This window comes from Mastigoproctus giganteus, chromosome 1 (assembly GCF_048544385.1).
Source record: "Mastigoproctus giganteus isolate SK-2022 chromosome 1, ASM4854438v1, whole genome shotgun sequence".
NCBI classification, from domain to species: domain Eukaryota; kingdom Metazoa; phylum Arthropoda; class Arachnida; order Uropygi; family Thelyphonidae; genus Mastigoproctus; species Mastigoproctus giganteus.
This window is the reverse complement of record NC_143575.1, coordinates 218,238,073-218,257,640: the sequence shown is the minus strand read 5'-3', so window position 1 is coordinate 218,257,640 and position 19,568 is coordinate 218,238,073. Positions and strand designations below refer to the sequence as shown.

Genomic DNA, 19,568 nt, shown 5'->3' with positions numbered 1-19,568 from the left:
TCTCTAGGAGATGAAGCAGATTCCATGCTCTCCCTCTCTCTCTTTCCATCCCCCAAGGCAGGTGTCATTGAAATGAAATTCTTGATAGTATTTTAGTACATTGGAATGTCGGTTATCTGGAATAATTTGAAAGGCTGATCTTTCTTCTTTTTTTTTATTAACGGTAGTACAGTAAATGTCAGTTATAATGATCACGTTTGCAAATTGAATTTTGATTCTAATAAGCAAAAGATCGAGCTTATAACAGATTGTACAAACAAAAAGGGTGCCTCCATAGCCAGATGGGCAGGAGCAGCAGTGTGTAGCACACGCTTCATGATTAGTCCGGGGTTCGAGCCCATGACCACCAAATACGGAGGATGCGGAAAGGTCAGGGAATGATCACCTCATATCCCTGGAGCAATATGGCGTTAGTTGCTAATGCTCCTAAAAAAATCAAAATAACAACACCGTGTACAAACAAAAAGCCCAATAACTGCAAATTGTTTTTATTGTTTAATGGTTGTGACCTCTAGAATTCTATGTGACCTTCAGATTGTTGTTATTTGGTTTTTAGAAGCATTAGCAACTAAGGCCATATTGCTCCGGGAATATGTGGTGGTCATTCTCTTGACCTTTCCGCATCCTCTGTATTTGGTGGTGACGGGCTCGATTCCCGGTCTAATCAAGAAGCGTGTGCTATACACTGCCTCTCCTGCCCACCTGGCTACGGAGGTGCCTTGTGACCTTCAGAAATGAGCTTTAGAAAAATATCACAGAGACTACTTTTTGCTGAAACCATGAGTGAATTTCAGATTAGTTTAGCTCCAGATTCGATAAGAATAATATCGGTCCGAAACTGTGTGATTTATTATTTTTCTCAATTTTTTACGATAAAATGCAAATGAAAAGAAAACATGTAGTTTTAATATTTTAACAAAAAACTGAAATTATTAATAGAATTAGAAGGTGAAAATTTAAAAAATCTCTCCAAAGTTTAATGTGGGGACTTCAAAAATTTACGACATCAAGAAAAATGTTATAACAGAATTTGTGTCAATTATGGATAGTGAAGGAGGATCTAGCAGGAAAAAGACTATGTCAAAACCAGAAAATGCCACTTTAGAGAGTGCACTCACTTTTTTTTTTTGTTTTCTTCAGAGCAAAGTTTAGGTAAACCAGTGTCTGGCCCAATGTTGTGTGAAAAAGCATTTAATTTTAATTGAAAGTTAATCGGTAATGAAGATTTTAAGGCAAGCACAGGTTGGCTGAAAAACTTTAAAATAAGACATGGTATACATGAAGATTCAAGGCGAGAAACTTTCTGCAGCCTAATCAGCAGCGGTGTCCTTTGAAAAGTAAGTTCTTCAGTTATAGCAAATTATGAGAAAGAAAACATTTATAATGTTGATGAGACAGGCTTATATGGAAAGCATTACCTAGAAAAACCCTAGCCACTAAAAGAGAAATGCCTGCACCAAGTTTTAAGATGAGAAAAGAGCAAGTTACAATTGCTATGTGTGAAATGCCACTGGGACGCACAGATTGTGCTCATTATTGGCAAGCTGAAAAAACCGAGCGTATTTAAAAATCTTTATAATTTTCCTGTTTCGTATAAAAATCATCAAAAAGCCTGGCTGGATGTTTGTTTCCAAGATTGGTTTATAATTTTTTTTTATTTAATTAATCTTATTTAATATAATCATTAGGTAAGATTAAATTTATTTAATCTTACCTTACATTTGATTATCCGGAAAATTTGTCTATCTGGAAGAGGTCTGACATTAATTATTCTGGATAACTGATGCTCTACTGTATCTAATTGGGAATAAAACTCATTTCCCCACAAATAGCACATTTACTTTGGTAAATTTCATTTATTAACTTAATCTGTATTATGTTATAAATATCTTTTAAATTTTTTGTCTCATTTGGTAATCTATGTATACTTAGTTAAAACTGACCAATTTTTCTGCATCACATGCAGATCTTTAATAAAACATCATATTCTTTTATTTTGTTTTTGAATAAAATGCATAGAAATGTATTGTGTCGTTTATGATTAAAAATTGAATTCAGTAACTGCTCAGCAATAACAAAACTGTATAATCAAACTGAAAGGTAATCATCCTGAAATTTGGCTACCCACTCTCACAAGTAGTATGAGATTTTGTTTACTACTCCTTTCACAGCATGTGAAAAAGGCCTGAATTCAAATTCTCTCACAATGGGAGGAATATGGGCCTTTTTCACACCATGGCCAAGTTAAAATATGCTTCAGGTGAAGATTGAATGGTTACCCTCCTGAAAACTTGGATTATTTTTTTTTATCTGGCAAAACAGACAAATTGACCATAGAATTTATACAATTTAGAGATACCAGTAGCAAAAAGATCATGAACCTCATAGACCGAATGATGTTATTTACCCTTAAAACAATCTCTTTATTTTGATTAAGTTTTATTCTTATTTATTATAATAGTATAAGAGAATTTGCATTTTTTTATAGGCAAAGATGAAGAATTATTACTAGGCGATCTTTACCTTTTAGTTCATAGTCTGCATGGATTATCAAGACCTGCAGGTAGTTCTTTATTTTCTTCCGTAATATTCGTAATTGTCAAATACTATTCTGCAATATGTTACAGAAATATAAAATTTTTTTTTTTTTTTTTATGTGCCAATTGTTTTAATCCATGTACACTGGGTTCAAAATTACATCCATTTTTCTGCATCACGTAGCTTTTTTATAAAACGTCATGCATTTGTTTTTATATTTTTGAATAAAATATATAACAATGATATTGCATTGTTCACGTTATAGGGTTGAAAACTATTAATTACTGATTTTTCTACAGGGTGATTCAAAATGTTCACAGCCCATAGTATATTTTTTAGTTATATTTCAGTTATTGCTATAGATATAATTACATAGCTGCCATCTCTCTTGATTTGCAATGGGCAGTCCATCTTTTTAACTCTTTTTAATCCTTCTCTGGTTGGCAAGAAAGGTTCTCCATCATTTTGCAAAAACTCTGCTTGTTTTTTTCTGCCTTTTTTCTTTACACAAAAAATAATAAAACTAGTTAAAATTGGATTCTCTTTAAAATATTGCAACATTTTACCTATATTTGGTAACAAATTGGCTGTTAAGTGTGCTGTAGCACCCTACGCTGAAAAATGGAAACACACAATAATAGATTAGAACACACAAATTATCATTTGTTATGTTTAGTCATTTTTTAGTACTTGTGTAGTGCAAAGCTAATTAAGAGTGTCTTCCAGATGGCAAAGAAATGCAACATAATAAAATTTCAAAAGACATAACATGGTATTTTTCATATATTGTAAAATTGATATTGTTTAAAAAATGTTATGGGAATCCTGTTGTCTCAAAACTTTAAACTGTTTCTTTAAACTTTAAACATGTTGGACGGACAACTTGTGTGATCGATACCCACTAATATTCATAAAATTGGACAATTTGCTAACTTATTGTGATTTTCTCTTGTATAGATCTGTGTCCTCATTTTGAATTTAAATCAACGTTTTGAATTTAAACCAAATGAAAATAGAATAATAATTAGAATATATAGAATATTAAGACATATTAAAATTTAGAAATATTATATTTTAAGTCAGGAAATCTCTTATGTGAGATTTTTATCCAGGAATAAAGTAAAGTAAAAGTAAAGTGCAGCCATTATCAACCCACTGCAGGGTGGAAGCCTCCTCAGCAATTCATGCTGAGGGAAATGGACCATAATCTGCCACGCTGGTCCAGTGCGGGTTGGCAGATCGACCGTATTCAGCAGTCAGGGGCTTGAACCCCGGTCTACTCAAAGAGCGTGTGCTCTTTGAGTAGACCGGGAATCACTTAATTGGATGCAGTTATTCCTATCCAAGAATAACTGCATCCAATTAAGATGTAATTAGAATATATGGAAACAGAAACAGTATTAAAAGACCTGCTTAAAGATGGATGAACCTTGCAATGGAACAAAGGAATAAAAGCAAGCTTTGACCCTAAATCCATGCATAGTAGATATTTGGAGATAATTACCCCAATCTTGATGGGAGGCTTTTGTTTATACCATCTTCAAAGGGGAAGAAAACACATGTCGAAGGCTGTATATATATACAGGAAACCCTTGATTAATGCGGTTTTGAACAATGCGGTTTTAATTAGTGCGCAAAATTTTTTTGATACTATCCCCTTAATATATGCGTTATCAAATTTGATTAGTGCGCTGTTTTTTTCTTGCGGTGCTTGGCAACTCACAACGGCGCCTAAAGCGGCAAATACGTGATACGCACTCACCAGGGTCTTCTAACTTAAATGAATGGGAATCGACTCCAAAATGCTTGACAGCAGCACCCCATACCACTCTGAAATTGAAATTTGCTCTGGTAACTCATATTCTTTTATTATTAATATTAAACTTCTTTAATATTATGATATTAAAGAAGCAGTTGAGAACATACACAAATCGTGGGAAGAAATGACGAACAGCTGCATGAGAGCTGTCTGGCAGAATCTTTTGCCTGAATGCGCAAATGATTTTTGCGGTTTCATTAATCCTGTCAACAAAGTTATTGATGAAATTACTACAATTGGAAAAGACCTCGGCTTTGAGGAAGTAGATTCAGAAAACGTTAGAGAATTATTGGAATCGCATTCAAAAGACTTAAGTAACAACGATCTTCTTGAAATTGAGCATGAACATGCATACGAGGAAGAAGACGAAAATGAAGCAGAAGAAAAGCAATTTGCTCCCAAAGAAATTTCATTCAAAAAACTTGAACTATTTAATACACTTTAAAAAGCAAAAGAACTCATACTAGAGATTGATCCAGATGCAGAGAGAAGCATGAACGTTCGTTGAGGGTTAGATAAGCAAATTGATTGTTATCGCAAAATCATGGAGGAAAGGAAGAAAGCTACCACTGTTCAATTGAAGTTAGATAAGTTTTTTTTGAAAAAAATAAAATTTAAATCATACTATCTTTTTTTAAATTTATTCCTTAATAATTTAAGAACTATGCAGTGCATTATAGGTATGTATTGAGTAAGAAAAAATATATTTTTACAATTTCATAATTTTCAAGGATTCATTATAATTATTCCCATTGTTTCTTAAGTTTGATTAGTGCGGTTTTAATATGTGCGGTATATTTCAAGGATTCATTAACCGCACTAATCAAGAGTTTCCTGTATATATAGCATCTGCACGTTCCATTGACATATTTCAAAAGTGTGTGGGTGGGGGGGGGGTTAAGTAGGCAATAGGAAGAGAAGAACAATAGAAGGAAAATTAACGCCCCCTCATATTTCACTAATAGTTTGGGAATTTGAAAATCTAGGAATTTAGAACAGCTTTAAAAGTCTTTTGGAGGAAAGAATATGAAAGTTTCCACCCGGAAATCCGGGTGTGCGAGACCCATCTCTGTTAGTAGAGGTCCTGATTTGGGGGGGGGGGGGTATGTTTAGCATTTGTCCGATTTTACGAATATTAGTGGGTCTTGAACACACAAGTTGTCTGTCCAACATGTCTAGTATAAAGTTTCAAGACAACAGGATTCCCATAATGTTTTTTATTCAATGTCTCTAAGTATATCTATTTGATGTATCATATCTGCTAAAATGTGTTGGACAAATGCATCAGTGAACAATCCATTATTCTATTTCAAAAGTGTACAACCCCCATTGTGTTAGCATTTCAACCTATATGAAGTAACTTTAATAAAGTATTTTCAACAAAAACTCACATAGCATTTCTTAAAAAAATGCATACGTTCACAAATTATTGTTGTCATAATCGGATTTGTTTATTAATATTGAATCGCCCTTATCAGCCTTTTGAATGATGATGTTTTTATTCGTAGCTAATTTTTTGATGCACTTATTCCTAACCTTTCCTTTGAAAGTTTAGGAGTAAGATTTGGTTTTTTATTTATTACATTATTTATTTGCTTAATTAGTTGTTTTCTATTGGTGTGACTATGTAAATCCTGTTTGAACTGGTATCACATATTCATTGTATGGGACCTTTTTTGGGGTCACACTGTAATTTGGGCCTTTATGGAGGAGATTGTGTTCTTCTTTTGTTAAGTTATAACTGGAAAGATTGGTTACGAATTCACCATTTGTGGAACCTGTTTGGTGCATTCCTACAGATTGTAGTCTCTGTGCTTTTAAAAGGGAAAGCCTTTTTTTTTTTTTTTTTTTCATGTCTTGCTGTAAGATTTCAGTATGAAATTTTATTCTATCCTGTAGATGGTGGAAGAAGGCATTCCATAAGTCCTTCTTCGCAAATGATTTTAGTCGATTTTTAATTCTGTGAATAATGTGCAGAACAACTCGCGCAAATAAAAATAAAAAGAAAACTATAGAAATTTTAGAAGGTATTTAAAAAGAGCCCACATATCCATAGTAAGATGTGCACCAAAACAAGGGACTCATGCAAAGGAAAACCTTCTGCACATTATTCACAGAATTAAAAATCGACTAAAATCATTTGCGAACGACTTATGGAATGCCTTCTTCCACCATTTACAGGATAGAATAAAATTTCATACTGAAATACTTACAGCAAGACATGAAAAAAAAAAATGGCTTTCCCTTTTAAAAGCACAGAGACTACAATCTGTAGGAATGCACCAAACAGTTTCCACAAATGGTGAATTCATAACCAATCTTTCCAGCTATAACTTAACAAAAGAAAAACACAATCTCCTCCATAAAGGCCCCAATTACAGTGTGACCCCAAAAAAGGTCCCATACAATGAATATGTGATGCCAGTTCAAACAGGATTTACATAGTCATACCAATAGAAAACAACTAATTAAGCAAATAAATAATGTAATAAATAAAAAACCAAATCTTACTCCTAACCTTTCAAAGGAAAGGTTAGGCGTAAGTGCATCAAAATATTAGCTACGAATAAAAACATCATTCCAAAGACTGATAAGGGTGATTCAATAATATTAATAAACAAATCCGATTATGACAACAAACTGACAAACCTCCTGCAAAATACAAATACGTACCTGAAACTAGGAAAAAATCCTATTCCCACCATCAGATCAAAAATCGAAAAAGAATTAAAAAGATTATGCTCTGAAGAAAAGATTACAAGCAATTTTCACACTGACCTCTTAGCCCATACAACACATTCTCCCTACATTTTTGGTCTCATTAAGTTACATAAACCATTTAGGCTCATAGTAAGTTTCAAAAACACGTCAACACCAAACTTGGCAAAATTTGTAGTTGACTTAGTAAAACCTTTAATGAATTATTCCAAATATCGCATAAAGAATACGGAACACCTATTTTCGTCAGTCAACAATATAAAATTAGAACCCGATGACAAATTATATTCCTTCGATATAAAATCACTGTATACAAATGTACACCTCAAAAAAGCAGTGGAGGCTACTTAGGATTTGTTACACAATGATCCCACACTAAAAAACAGAACAAAAATTTATTTATTTATTTATTATTATTTTTTTTTATTGTATGATGTGAGAAATACACGAAGGAACCAGTTTCTTCTTGCTTCCTTCATGTATCATGGCCGTGAGATCCAACCGGATAGTACAGCACCATCGTGATATCCAAGCCCGAGGTGGGATTCGAACCCGCGACCTTTGGGTTGCCAGGCAGGCACTTTATCCACCTGGCTAGCCTGGTCAGCAGAACAAAATTAGAAATCACTGACATAACAAACTTACTAAACATACTGATATCCACCAATTATTTCACCCATGAAGGAGGCTTTTACTAACAGGTGTTTGGGGTACCAATGGGCATTTCCATAAGTGGACATCTCTCTGAATTTTACCTTTTGGAAATAGAGGATCACATCATTTTTAAGTACTTTTTCCCTCATCCCTTAAATTTTATGGACGGTACATAGATGATTGTCTGCTTATAGGCAAACCCCTGATACCATAAACAAAATCTTTCATGAGTTGAATAATGTAGATGAAAGGCTACAATTCACAATAGAAAATGAAGAAAACAACAGAATAAATTTCTTAAATCTAACATTAACAAGAAATACCACCAAAATCAATATTAAAATATATCACAAACCTACAAATAAGGGAAATTATTTACATTTTGACAGTTACAGACCCCTTTCTCACAAAAAATCAATCTTAATAGCCGTGTTCAGCAATGCATCCAAGTATTCAACTAGAGAGGAATGATTGAATCACTTAAGGACAGATTCTCCAACCCGAAATGGCTTATAAACAGTGCCTTAAATACTGCCAAAAGAAAAATCAAAGCGAGAAGTGATAAAAAACAATGGATGGGCCTCCCATACATTGAAACTTACCGACAACTTTGAAAAAAATTTTCATGAGATTCCTGGGTAAGCCTAGCCTTCTGCAGCTCCAAGAAACTATGGGCATACCTTAAAAATTCAACAAAAAATAATAAAACAATAGATTTTAAAACAAACAAACATAGTTTACGCAATTTCTTGCACAAAGACTGCCATTGTGTGTGTGTGTGTGTGTGTGTGTGTGTGTGTGTGTGTGTGTGTGTGTGTGTGTGTGTGTGTGTGTGTGTGTGTGGGCAGCACGAGAACATCATTACATAGCAGAATCCAAACACACAAAAGCAGTTTAAAGGTATCCTCAAATAATAAAGAAAAAACAGACCTGACGGAAAAAGTTAGTTCTGAGTTGGTAGCTCACCACTTACACACAGGACACTACCCATCCTTTGAAAACACCACAATATTAGACAAAGAATACACAAAATTTCAATTAGAAACCAGTGATATTCTAGCAATAAGATCAATAAACAAGTCAATGAACATACATAGACCAATAATAATTTCAGTGGAGTGGGATCTAAAACAAATATCTTACAAGTTCAAACATAGCACCCCTCCTCCTCCCCAATTCAGGAATTCTAACGGGGGACAGCTATTCACCACCTGGATTTCCGAGCGGAAAAATTCATATTCATTCCTCCAAAAGACCTTTAAAGCTGTTCTAATCCCTAGATTTTCAAATTCTCAAACTATTAGTGAAATACAAGGGGCCAGGATTTTCCTTCTATTGTTCTTCTCTTCCTTTTGCCTACTTCCCACTTTTGAAATACGGCAATGGAATGTGCCGCATTCCCCTTTGAAGATGGTATAAATGAAAAGCCCCCATCAAGCTTTGGGTAATTATCTCCATTATACTTCCAATTATTTGCCATGCATGGGTTTAGGGTCAAAGCTTGCTTTAATTCCTTTGTTCCATTGTTAGGTTCATCCACCTTTAAGCAGGTCTTGTAATACTGTTTGTTTCCATCTATTCTTATTACATCTTACCTGGATCCAGTTATTCCTGAAAAAAATCTCAGGTAAGAAATTTCCTGACTTAAAATATAATATTTCTAAATTTTAATATTTCTTAATATCCTATACATTCTAATTATTATTCTATTTTCATTTCATTTAAATTCAAAATGAGGACACAGATTCTCTACAAGAGAAAATCACAGTAAGTTAGCATTTATCTGATTTTATGAATATTAGCGGGTATCAATCACACAAGTTGTCTGTCCAACATTCCAACATGTATTGTAAAATCTGAAAAAGGTAACTTATCTGCCTTGTGTACTGTATATAGATATGATTTTTCAATTTCAGGCTGTGAGAAATGCAATGTAATCATACATTTATACCCAAATAAGTATATTGACAATTTGCAGTGTATCGAAAGAAATTTAAAAATAAATATTGCATTTCATGTGACAATGATGTCACATATGACAAAGTTTTATTTGATCTTTAGTCATTGAACATAAACTTCCTCTGAGTTGTTCTGATCATGCAAGTGCATTGTTCAGAAATTTGTTTCCCAGTAGTGAAATAGCAAAAAAAAATATGGTTGTGGAAGAAGAACAAAAACAACGGGCATCGTTAGTGAAATTGCATGAATAAGGAAAGAAGAGGTAATGAAGACTCTGAAAAATGGTCATTTTAGAATGCTACAGATGGCAGTGGTTCCATGCTTATAGCCCATTGTGGTGACTTTTCTTAAGTTCATATTTAATCAAATTGAAAGCAGCTTGCGCTCAGTGCCAGCATTGACTGGTGACTACAGGTTACCACATAGGGCATCTTCTTCTAAACAGTCTGAAGGTATGTGGGATTTCTTTAAAACTGCCACCTGGTGCTGTTAATATGCTTGTTAAGTTTGACCTAAAAACTTGAGTACCAAGGGCAATGAAAGGAGATTATTGAGCACCTGGTGGTAAAGGCTGTTATTATTGTCTTATTAATTTGTTTGCTGTAAATGGAGTGGTATGCATTCTTGTGAAATTGGATGAATATTTTATGGACATTTACTACTACTACTAGAAAGAAGTGCTAAAAATAAGAATAAATTTAGACAGTTTCAACTTATACATGCCACTGAAGAAAAAAAGATTTTGAAAAATGTGTGTGCATTATTCGTTGCCTTTGGTTAATGTGTAACATGCTTTGGTTAATGTGTTTAAAGAAGTTCAAAAAGTGATAAAAAAAAGCAATATTACTGCTTTGTAGATTTACCAAATTGAAAAATACAACAAGCAATTACCAAATTCCAAAAGTTTTGAAAGGAAGGAACTTGATGGACATCCCATGAACTTCTCAATTGCCAACTTGTAAAAGCTATCCTAAATAAGCCAAGCAAGCTCATAATTCAAGCTCATGATAGAAGCAGCATACTGTGAAAGAAGAAAGATTTGATGTAATTGATTGATGTCGTCCTTGGCTGAGGAATTAACAAGTAATTAACAAGGAAGTTTGAAATATAACAAATTTTTCCAAGTCATGTTTGGCATTTTAAAAATTCTTAATAACAGTGCTGAGTGTGAGAGAGTATTCAGCCAGGTTAAATAAACTGAGTTCAGATCTGATCTCTGTGATGAAGCTTTGGAAGTGCTCCTGACAGCCATGTCTAGACAGCAAGACCATTGTTATGAATAAACTTTCACTCAACATTTCAGAAGAGAGCAGAGTATGCAGAGTATCTTTCTAGAAGGAATCAAAATTAGTTGATGTCTAATAGAATATTTAAATTGAAATCCACAGACAGAAAAACACATTTACACATTAGGTAAGCTAATGTGTAAAAGCATACTGTGCTGTGCTGGTAAACAATCCTATGCTGTATTTTAATATAAAATGTGTATTTTGCCAGTGAAATTTAATTTATAATGCAGTGGGGACTTTAAAAAACCTCCTGCTTTTTTGAAAAAAAATCTCCTCTTTTCCTTCTGATATTTGGGAGGCAGTCCTGATTTGCAAAAATCCTCCTGTTTTTTTACCTGTTTTGGGGCCAAAACATCCAGCTCTTTTGATCTCCAGCTTTTTGAAAGTCAGAAGCTGGAGAAAAATATACAGCAGTAAGTTACATTTTTGTTATTATCATAAAAGCCTACACTTTTATAATAAAAATGATAAATGTAGGATTTCCTGAAATCTCTATTATAATTGTAACAGAGATTTTAGTAAATGTTGAAAGTATCCACCTTACCAAGGTGCCTCCATAGCCAGGTGGGCAGGAGCAGCAGTACGCAGCACACACTTCTTGATTAGACCGGAGTTCGAGCCCATGAGCCACCAAATACGGAGGATGCGGAAAGGTCAGGGAATGACCACTGCATATCCCCGGAGCAATATGGCCTTAGTTGCTAATGCTCCTAAAAACCAAATAACAACAACCACCACCTTGCCAAGTAAGAAAAGCTCTTTTCGCCATATATGATGAGACCTGCTTGAATAGTTATCATTAAAACTTCTGATTTGAAATTGACTTTTACATTAATACTTCCAATACGTGAAAGTTATGTGTATATCACTCTTTTTAAGTAGTTCAAAAGATAAAAACCTGGGGATTGTGGATGTTTAATCATGAGCATCTGCTCTGCTTAGGAAAATGACATACTGGCTTCATTTGTAAACAAAATGCTGCTGTTTAGTGACAGAAAGAAACATGTAACAACTGCTGAACATCTGAGGGTGACTATCACTGCTGTTGCAGCAGTTGAAATCAAATTTCACTAGTTTGTTAATGGGTTACATGAATCTTGAATTGCCCTGTAGTATGATCATGAACAGATAACCTTCCAGCACTGTTGAGAATGTGCAGTACAAGATGGTGTAGTTTATAAACTATATGAATGAAGAACCTTTCTCTGTATTATTTTAGTAACATTCCAAATAAACTGTGTTTGTTCTCTAGTTTTATAGTGCAGTATGACAAGAAGAAGCTGAATAAATAAACCTGTCACATCTTACCATTGTGGAGTATTGAAAAGTTTGTGGCTGCACTATTGAAGCAGTAGACTCGCACCTGTTGTGTATTATTTTTAATTGTAGGCTCTTCACTGCTACAATGCAGTTATCCTACTCATGTAAAATAATTTGTCAAGCCCTGAAAATAATGCTTCCACAACTGATATCACCTCTTTGTTTGTTTATTTTTGTCCCACTGAGTTAAGCTTAAGTTTGAAAAAAGAGAAATATTACTGTGCCAGACCTAGTGAGGTAGCAGTAATTTGTATCCATACTGATCCATTTCAGTCATTGTGATTGTTGATCTGCAAGTGGAAGCACTGCTTATTAAGACAAGACACCCTTTGTCAGCATTTATTTTCTTTTTGACACGATAGTGTCTTGTTGACTAGTTTGACCTGTTGAACATAGTTCACCAATATTACTCCTTTGGAATCCCAACAGATTGCTACCATCACCATTCTAACAGATGAAACTGTTTTTGACATCTCTGCATGTGTGCTTTGATCCTGGCTGGAAGTGGTGTATCTGTCTTGCCCATGTTTAGAAATCCTGCCAAAAAATTTTCTGGATCCATTTTGTAACATTCCAACAATTCCATGGAAGACTCACACTGACCACATATTTCATTAGTTATCAGAAGCCATGAGCACCCATATTGCAGAAAGCTTTGCTAAACTGAATTCCTTTGCCAGAATGTGTTACACTCATTCATATGAGATGCATATAGCTTTGCATAGCTTGCACTATTTTATGAAGTCATTTTTTCCGACTTATTATTTTAATGACACTGGATCTTGTTGTTGGCTTTAAAATGTTTCCAGTGTCAATTATGTGCCTGTCAATGTGTGCATGTGTTCATAAGCCAATTTCTGCATTGTGTGGGATGAAAAACCCTTAACAATTGGGGAAACCTTTCTCCCTCTGTCTGATGAGCTAACTGCAGCCTTGATTGAAGAGGACTTAAGAAATTCCTCCAGTAATCAAACCCAGACATGAATGGCAGATAGCAATTTATCATGCCGACTAAGCTGCTACACAAAGCTGATTTTAAGGCATTTATATTCTAATTATTAATAGATTTTAGGTTTATCATTTTAATACTAAACTAGAGGTAAAAAATGAAATTTAGCAAAGAAATACTCTTTATACTCAAAAATCAAATAGTGTAATAGTGTGATGTATTGAAACAGTTGTAAAATAGTCTTAACCATATTTGGAAAAAAAAAAAAACAAGTGTAATATTTGTACTCAGGTGCTTAGAGGTCTTATGCCCCCCCACACCTCACACAAATATGACATGCATTCACTACTTTTGTGAGATTGGCATGCTGTGAAATTTACACTGAGCTATTCATTCCTAGAAAGAAGCTGTTTGAAGAAGAGAATACAAAATATCTCCTGACATCTGCCTTAATCTATTATTTATACATCTGTCTTAATATATTATTTATTGGTATCTGCCTTAATATATTATTTATTGCATGCAGGGTATATATTATTGTAGAGATGTCTACTCCAGTTCTCCAGCCACTTTACTAACCCATCTGTTACCTATTGAAATTAGATGACTATCTAATTTAATTTTCAACTCTTACAATCTCCTTTCAGAGATTGTAAGAATTGGTTTTCTCCTTAAAAATTATTATTAGTGAAGATTATTTGAGCAATAAAGGTGTTGCCGGCACCTTAGGCTAGATGATGGCCCTACAATTGATTTTTTTTTTTTTTTTTTTTTTTTGTGCAAAGTATACCATTTAATAATAAGATATTACTTTCATAGTTGAAAATGAATGATTTATATCTTGCTTTGTGCAAAATTATGAGTTTGGGCTTTGGTTATCAAATGTATTACATAATTTATATATTACATAATGTGATTTGTAGAAATGTCTCTTTCCAAGAATAACATCCCAAAAAAAAAAAAAAAAAAAAAAAAACCCATGATCAGAGCTTGGGCCAACTCTGATCATGGGGTATGTTTCTCATTATTTTGCACTTTCTTAGCAAAATTAAAAGCTCATTAAGGATGTTATATCCAGTTTCATTAAGAATGTTATATACAGTTATACAGTTACAACTGTACAGAACTTGAGTGTTCAATAATGCATTCACCTGCTTAAGTATGGGCTAAAAATAATTCCTAATTGTAGATTATCATTTTTTTTTTTTTTTTTTTTTAGTTATTTGTAACATTATAATCATTATAGCACCATATCTGCCAAGTTATCTGATAATAATAATTTGGCATGTCTTTCAGTTTCCCAATAACATTTTTATTTCCATTTATAGTCATATATGTGTAATTTTTTTAATTAACGGCAAATGTTATTTTTTATTTTAACTTTTTATATCTTAATTTTAGTGATTTTTTTTTTTTTTTTTTTGTAAGTAACAATTAAAACCATTGTTGTTACTAGTTATCTGTTTTTTTATATTGTTAATTTAAATATGTAATTTTTTTTAAATAGAATTTGTTTGTAAAAATTATTAGACTACTTTGAATTTATTGATTGAGATGACTGTGCCATGTTAGTCGATTCAGTAAGTTGGCATTGTGCACTGTACTCAACTTCAACTAGGTCGTGCAATATGGAGATTTTGGAATAGCCTGTAACACACACACACACACACACACACACACACACACACACACACACACACACACACACACACACACACACACACACACACACACCTACCTTTCAATTGTAATTAAATTTTATTTTATTTTATTTTAAATTATGACAGTTATTTGTGTTTTATAATGGCATGCATAATTTATTTATTCACTCCAGCATATGACATGCATTAAAAAGCTTGGAAATACTGTTCATACAGTGCTGAAATGCAGTTCCAGAGTATTTCACTTAAAGAAATTTTATTAAAATTCTTCATTTTAAAAGGTTGGTCAGTATGTAGCATTTTCCAGCCATCAGTTATTTGACCAGAAGAAAACATGTTGCAATGAAAAATATTCATGTGCTGCTGTATTATAAATTTAGTAATTGTCCTATACAGCCACTTAGTCCTCTCTGAAATCATAGTGGTTTCACTACTTTTCATCAGTTGTCATCATTGGTAAAGATTGGGTTTAAATCCAATCCCTGACAGGATTTATTTTGGCTTTTTCAACCTGCATAACATGCAAATTGATCTGTGAATATACTGTGACATCACGATGATGGGAAATATTTGTATGTAGTGCTATTATAAACTTCTGATGGATAAGATAAGATACGGTAGGATGAAACTGACATCATGTGTGACCACCTCAAAATACTTAGCAACTGCCTATGGATTGATCGTTTTTGTAATGAGAAACTAATTTTAAATATAGATATCCATAAGTTTTGTACTTATTAATCTGATTATTCATGCAATATTTATTGTTAATTTCAGATAAATCTGATATTCAGATAAATCTGAGTTCAGATAAAAAAGATATTAATTTCTGAAGTTTTTCTTACTGGCTACGTAATATCCAATAATTATGTATTTTTTTCACTTCCTTTTCTTATTTAGATGTCTATTTGTGCTTTGAAGTTGACTCGTATGGTCATTTCTTTAACAAAGCAAAAACTAAAGTTTGTCATAATGACACTGAACCAAATTTCAATCAGGTGAGCATTATTTATATATAGGCTAATATATATATGCCAGTTGAAACTTCATTGGAATCCATTGAATTCTAACTTTTTAGCTGAATTATTCAGCATAAAAGTAGAAAAATATGACTGGACAGTGTTTTTAAACTGTTTTTCATGTAATATAATTTTGAATATAGGAACTTACATTTGAATATTATAATAAATAGGCATTCAGAAAGTTCATCTTATATACACTGTATATTATAATAAGGTTCACAGTTTTAGGTATTTATTTTGGCCGAACTAACAGTAGTACAGGGCTCCCAACCAATCCTTGTTTCTTTTTCCACAGTAGTAGAAAACTGAGTGGCAGTACTTAACTTTATCCCAAGCGATTTCTGCATCTTTTTATCCTTGCTTCCCTAACTGTTGTTTTTAAGTTTTTCCACTTTGCTTTTGTGTGTGTGTGTGTGTGTGTGTGTGTGTGTGTGTGTGTGTGTGTGACAATTGGTAAGATTTTGTTTCTCTTTTGCCAAGTTCAGCCGGACACACTATTTAGTTGTCCAAAAGTTGGTTTAAAATTTTGTATAGTTTAGTTAGTATGCATAATTTTTGCCTGAATGCAAATATCTGTTATACTGTGTTCACATTTCAGGTTTCATCAAGATTTAAACATTGTTTGTGAAGCCCCTTATGTAATGACTGTTGTCATCTCTTTTCTTGATTTGCTGAACTCTGAACTTTTGGTATGGGCAAATGCACTTTTAAAAGGGAATAGAGGACCTTCATTTCCTCTTACATTTTGTGATGTACGCTCAAAACATGTTAATATTACTAAAGGCGTAATACAATATTATGATACAGAAAAAAACACAAAAAATAGTGGGGTCTAATTAGCTAAACTTCAGCTAATGTAAAGAATAAAATGCAAAACATTCTGAAAACTTCCAGTGGTTGTAGCATTACCATGCACTTTGCAGAATTCGAAATACAGCTAACATAATGAACTTACTTGGGTTGATGAAAGGTGAGGGATCGAATGTTTTCAGATTCATGCACAAGATTGGCAATGTTTTCAAAGGAATATTTCGCACACCAGGAGTAGTCCCAGCATTATTTTTTTACATAATTCTATGAAAGTTAATTACCTTACTTGTGATGCATTAGCACCTATACCTCCACGAAAAGAATTTATCAGAAGCTAGATTCTCATACTGCATGTTGCACTGTGAAAAAACAACTGGCAGCGCTACCAAAACTATGAATTGATAAAGGTACTGATCTAAAACCAAAGAAGCTGTAGTTTTACATTGAATTGAATTTTTATATGGGGTTGTGTAGCAATTGAGGACTTAAAAAAGAATGTATTTTATTAAAAATCAGTAATTATGATTTTCAACTATCTACATTTCCTCGTTTCCAGAGTTGGTCCCCAATGCAAATAAAAGTTATTTAGACTCTTGAACAAGTGAGTTAGAAGTACTAGTGGAACATGAAATACACTGTGATATTCAGTACTTTTCAAAAGGGAATTGAAGGATTGGTCATTGATTGCCACATGAAATAGCTTATGTACATATAGCTGCTTCAGTTATTGGCCTTCACATTGGGAGGATTTTCGGGAAATTCAGAAGGATATGGGATTACCAGAACATTGTTTTATTAAGCATTTCAATAATTGGTGACTGACTCTTGAATTGGAAGTGCAGCATTGCTCTGATCAATGGGAAGTCATTAAAGAGTATTTTAAGTACATCTTCTTCAAGAAAGAAAAGCTAATGAACTCTGCAAGCTGTGTGCCTTCTGCTGAACCAGTCAATGAAAGCTTCATTAAAATTTGTTGCGTCCATTGCTTTAATGTGTACCAAGTTTTCTGCCCTGGTTGAAAAAGGAGAGATACCAATTCACATTTTGCATAATGAAGTATAGCAGCTGATTTTAACCATTTCAAGCAGAATTTGCATGGCTGAAGTATTCTCAAGAAATTTTGACGTCGACCCAGTTCTAATCTCAATGATGTCCTTTTCCATTTACAGCCTACCAAACCCATGTACTTTTTCTGACAGAATCCCAGTTATTGGTTGATTCAACCACTGTTCATCTCAGTTGTCCGAATTATTCACTGTATGATTCCTTTCACTTCAAAGGTGGTATTTGTACATATATCCACTCTGTTATTCCCTATCAAGCATTAACTTGGAATTTCCTCTTTTTGATCTTCTCTGGCTTAAAATCCCTCTATCCCATTCTGTCAAATTCATCTGTTGCCTCTATCATTCTCCCAATTCCACTAATCACTCAGAACTTTTAACTTCTTTTCTTTGAAACTTCAAAGAAAAGAAGTTCACAACTCCAGCTGGCTTCAGTTTTCTATTTACATGGATGCAGCTAATTGAGATTCTGAGGATTTTGCAATTACTAATGACCTCACACAGATTGTTCATTTGTCTATCAGAATACCATACAATCCTAACCATGCAGCCAACATTCTTCAATCTTTTTGTCATGAACAACTTTCCAATTACATGGCTGAGATGTGCGGTCAAGTTGACAAGTTGGTGATGGTCTCTTCTCCAATGGAGCCTTTCTCATATAGCCATGCTTAGTCTCCTGTTGTTTGTACAACAATGCAAAATGAGACAAGCTTTCTGTTTTCCTTTCATTGGTTGAATTACTGTTTTAAATCTTATATAAATGTTTACTCAGATAATGTAAGTAAAATCCTTTATTCCACATTCACCAATGTCATTTCTTTAAACCTTGGTTTTCCAATAAACATGCCAAGGCTTCTCAACATAATAATGATGCATATTTTGCAGTTGGTTTGCATCCAAATCCTTACATCCATTTTCTGCTTACACTGGCTATTTTCTATTTACATGGCTTGCAAGAATTGTAAAGCACTTATTAATCAGTCCAAACTAGATTTTGAACAGGCTTAGAACAGAAATCCTGCTTCTTTTCCCAAATGGCAATAAAGCATTCTGGTCTCTGGATAAAGTTATTGGATGCAGCTTTTACCTGTCTGTACTCTCAACTCTATTAAAACCTGACTGTTGTGTTGCCACCTTACTAGCTGTCTTACTAGCATCCTACTTTTCTTCTAACTCTTTTATTAACAATCTTGTTAAATCACCTATCATTCCCTCTCTGCTTCACTACACTCAGTACCTACTGTGATCTTTCTAAGAGATGTCAGAAGCACTTTGAACAGTCTTGATACCAAGGAGGCTCCAGGTCCCAATGATATTTCTTCACTTGTTCTCAAAACTTGCCTGTTCTGTGTTGCTTTTTTTACACTTACTTATTCCACTGGTTTTTTTCCTTCTGCTTGGAAATATGCTCATATTCAGCTAGTTTCTAAAAAGGGTGACAAATCCCTTCCATCTACTTATTGGCCCATTGCAATTACTTCTTTTCTTTCTAAAGTACTGGAAAAATCCATTAAAGCTATCTTGAAACTTCCATCTTATCAATGATCGCCAGTATGGATTCGACCAGTTCAATCCACTAGTGATATACTGGCTTATGTTACCCATCTATGGACAAAGTCATTGAAAAAGTTGGGGAAATTCAAGCCATTCTCTTGACATTTCAATGGCTTTTGATCGTGTTTGGTGTAAAGGTCTTCTAAATAATAGGTTTTCTTTGTGACTGCTTGCTGCAGTTTGTAGATGGCTCTGTTTTTTAACTTCT

At 33.6% G+C, this 19,568-nt stretch overlaps 1 protein-coding gene across 1 annotated transcript in view; it reads left to right on the top strand.

Moving 5' to 3' along the window:
* The window catches only part of RhoGAP1A (Rho GTPase activating protein at 1A), a 465,208-nt gene that overhangs the window by 296,226 nt on the left and 149,414 nt on the right, over positions 1-19,568 (top strand). Inside the window, exons 16-17 of the mRNA XM_090368823.1 lie at positions 2,489-2,563; positions 15,808-15,905. Of these exons, the coding sequence (XP_090224949.1) occupies positions 2,489-2,563; positions 15,808-15,905 (173 nt within the window). The remainder of the gene's footprint in view (positions 1-2,488; positions 2,564-15,807; positions 15,906-19,568) is intronic.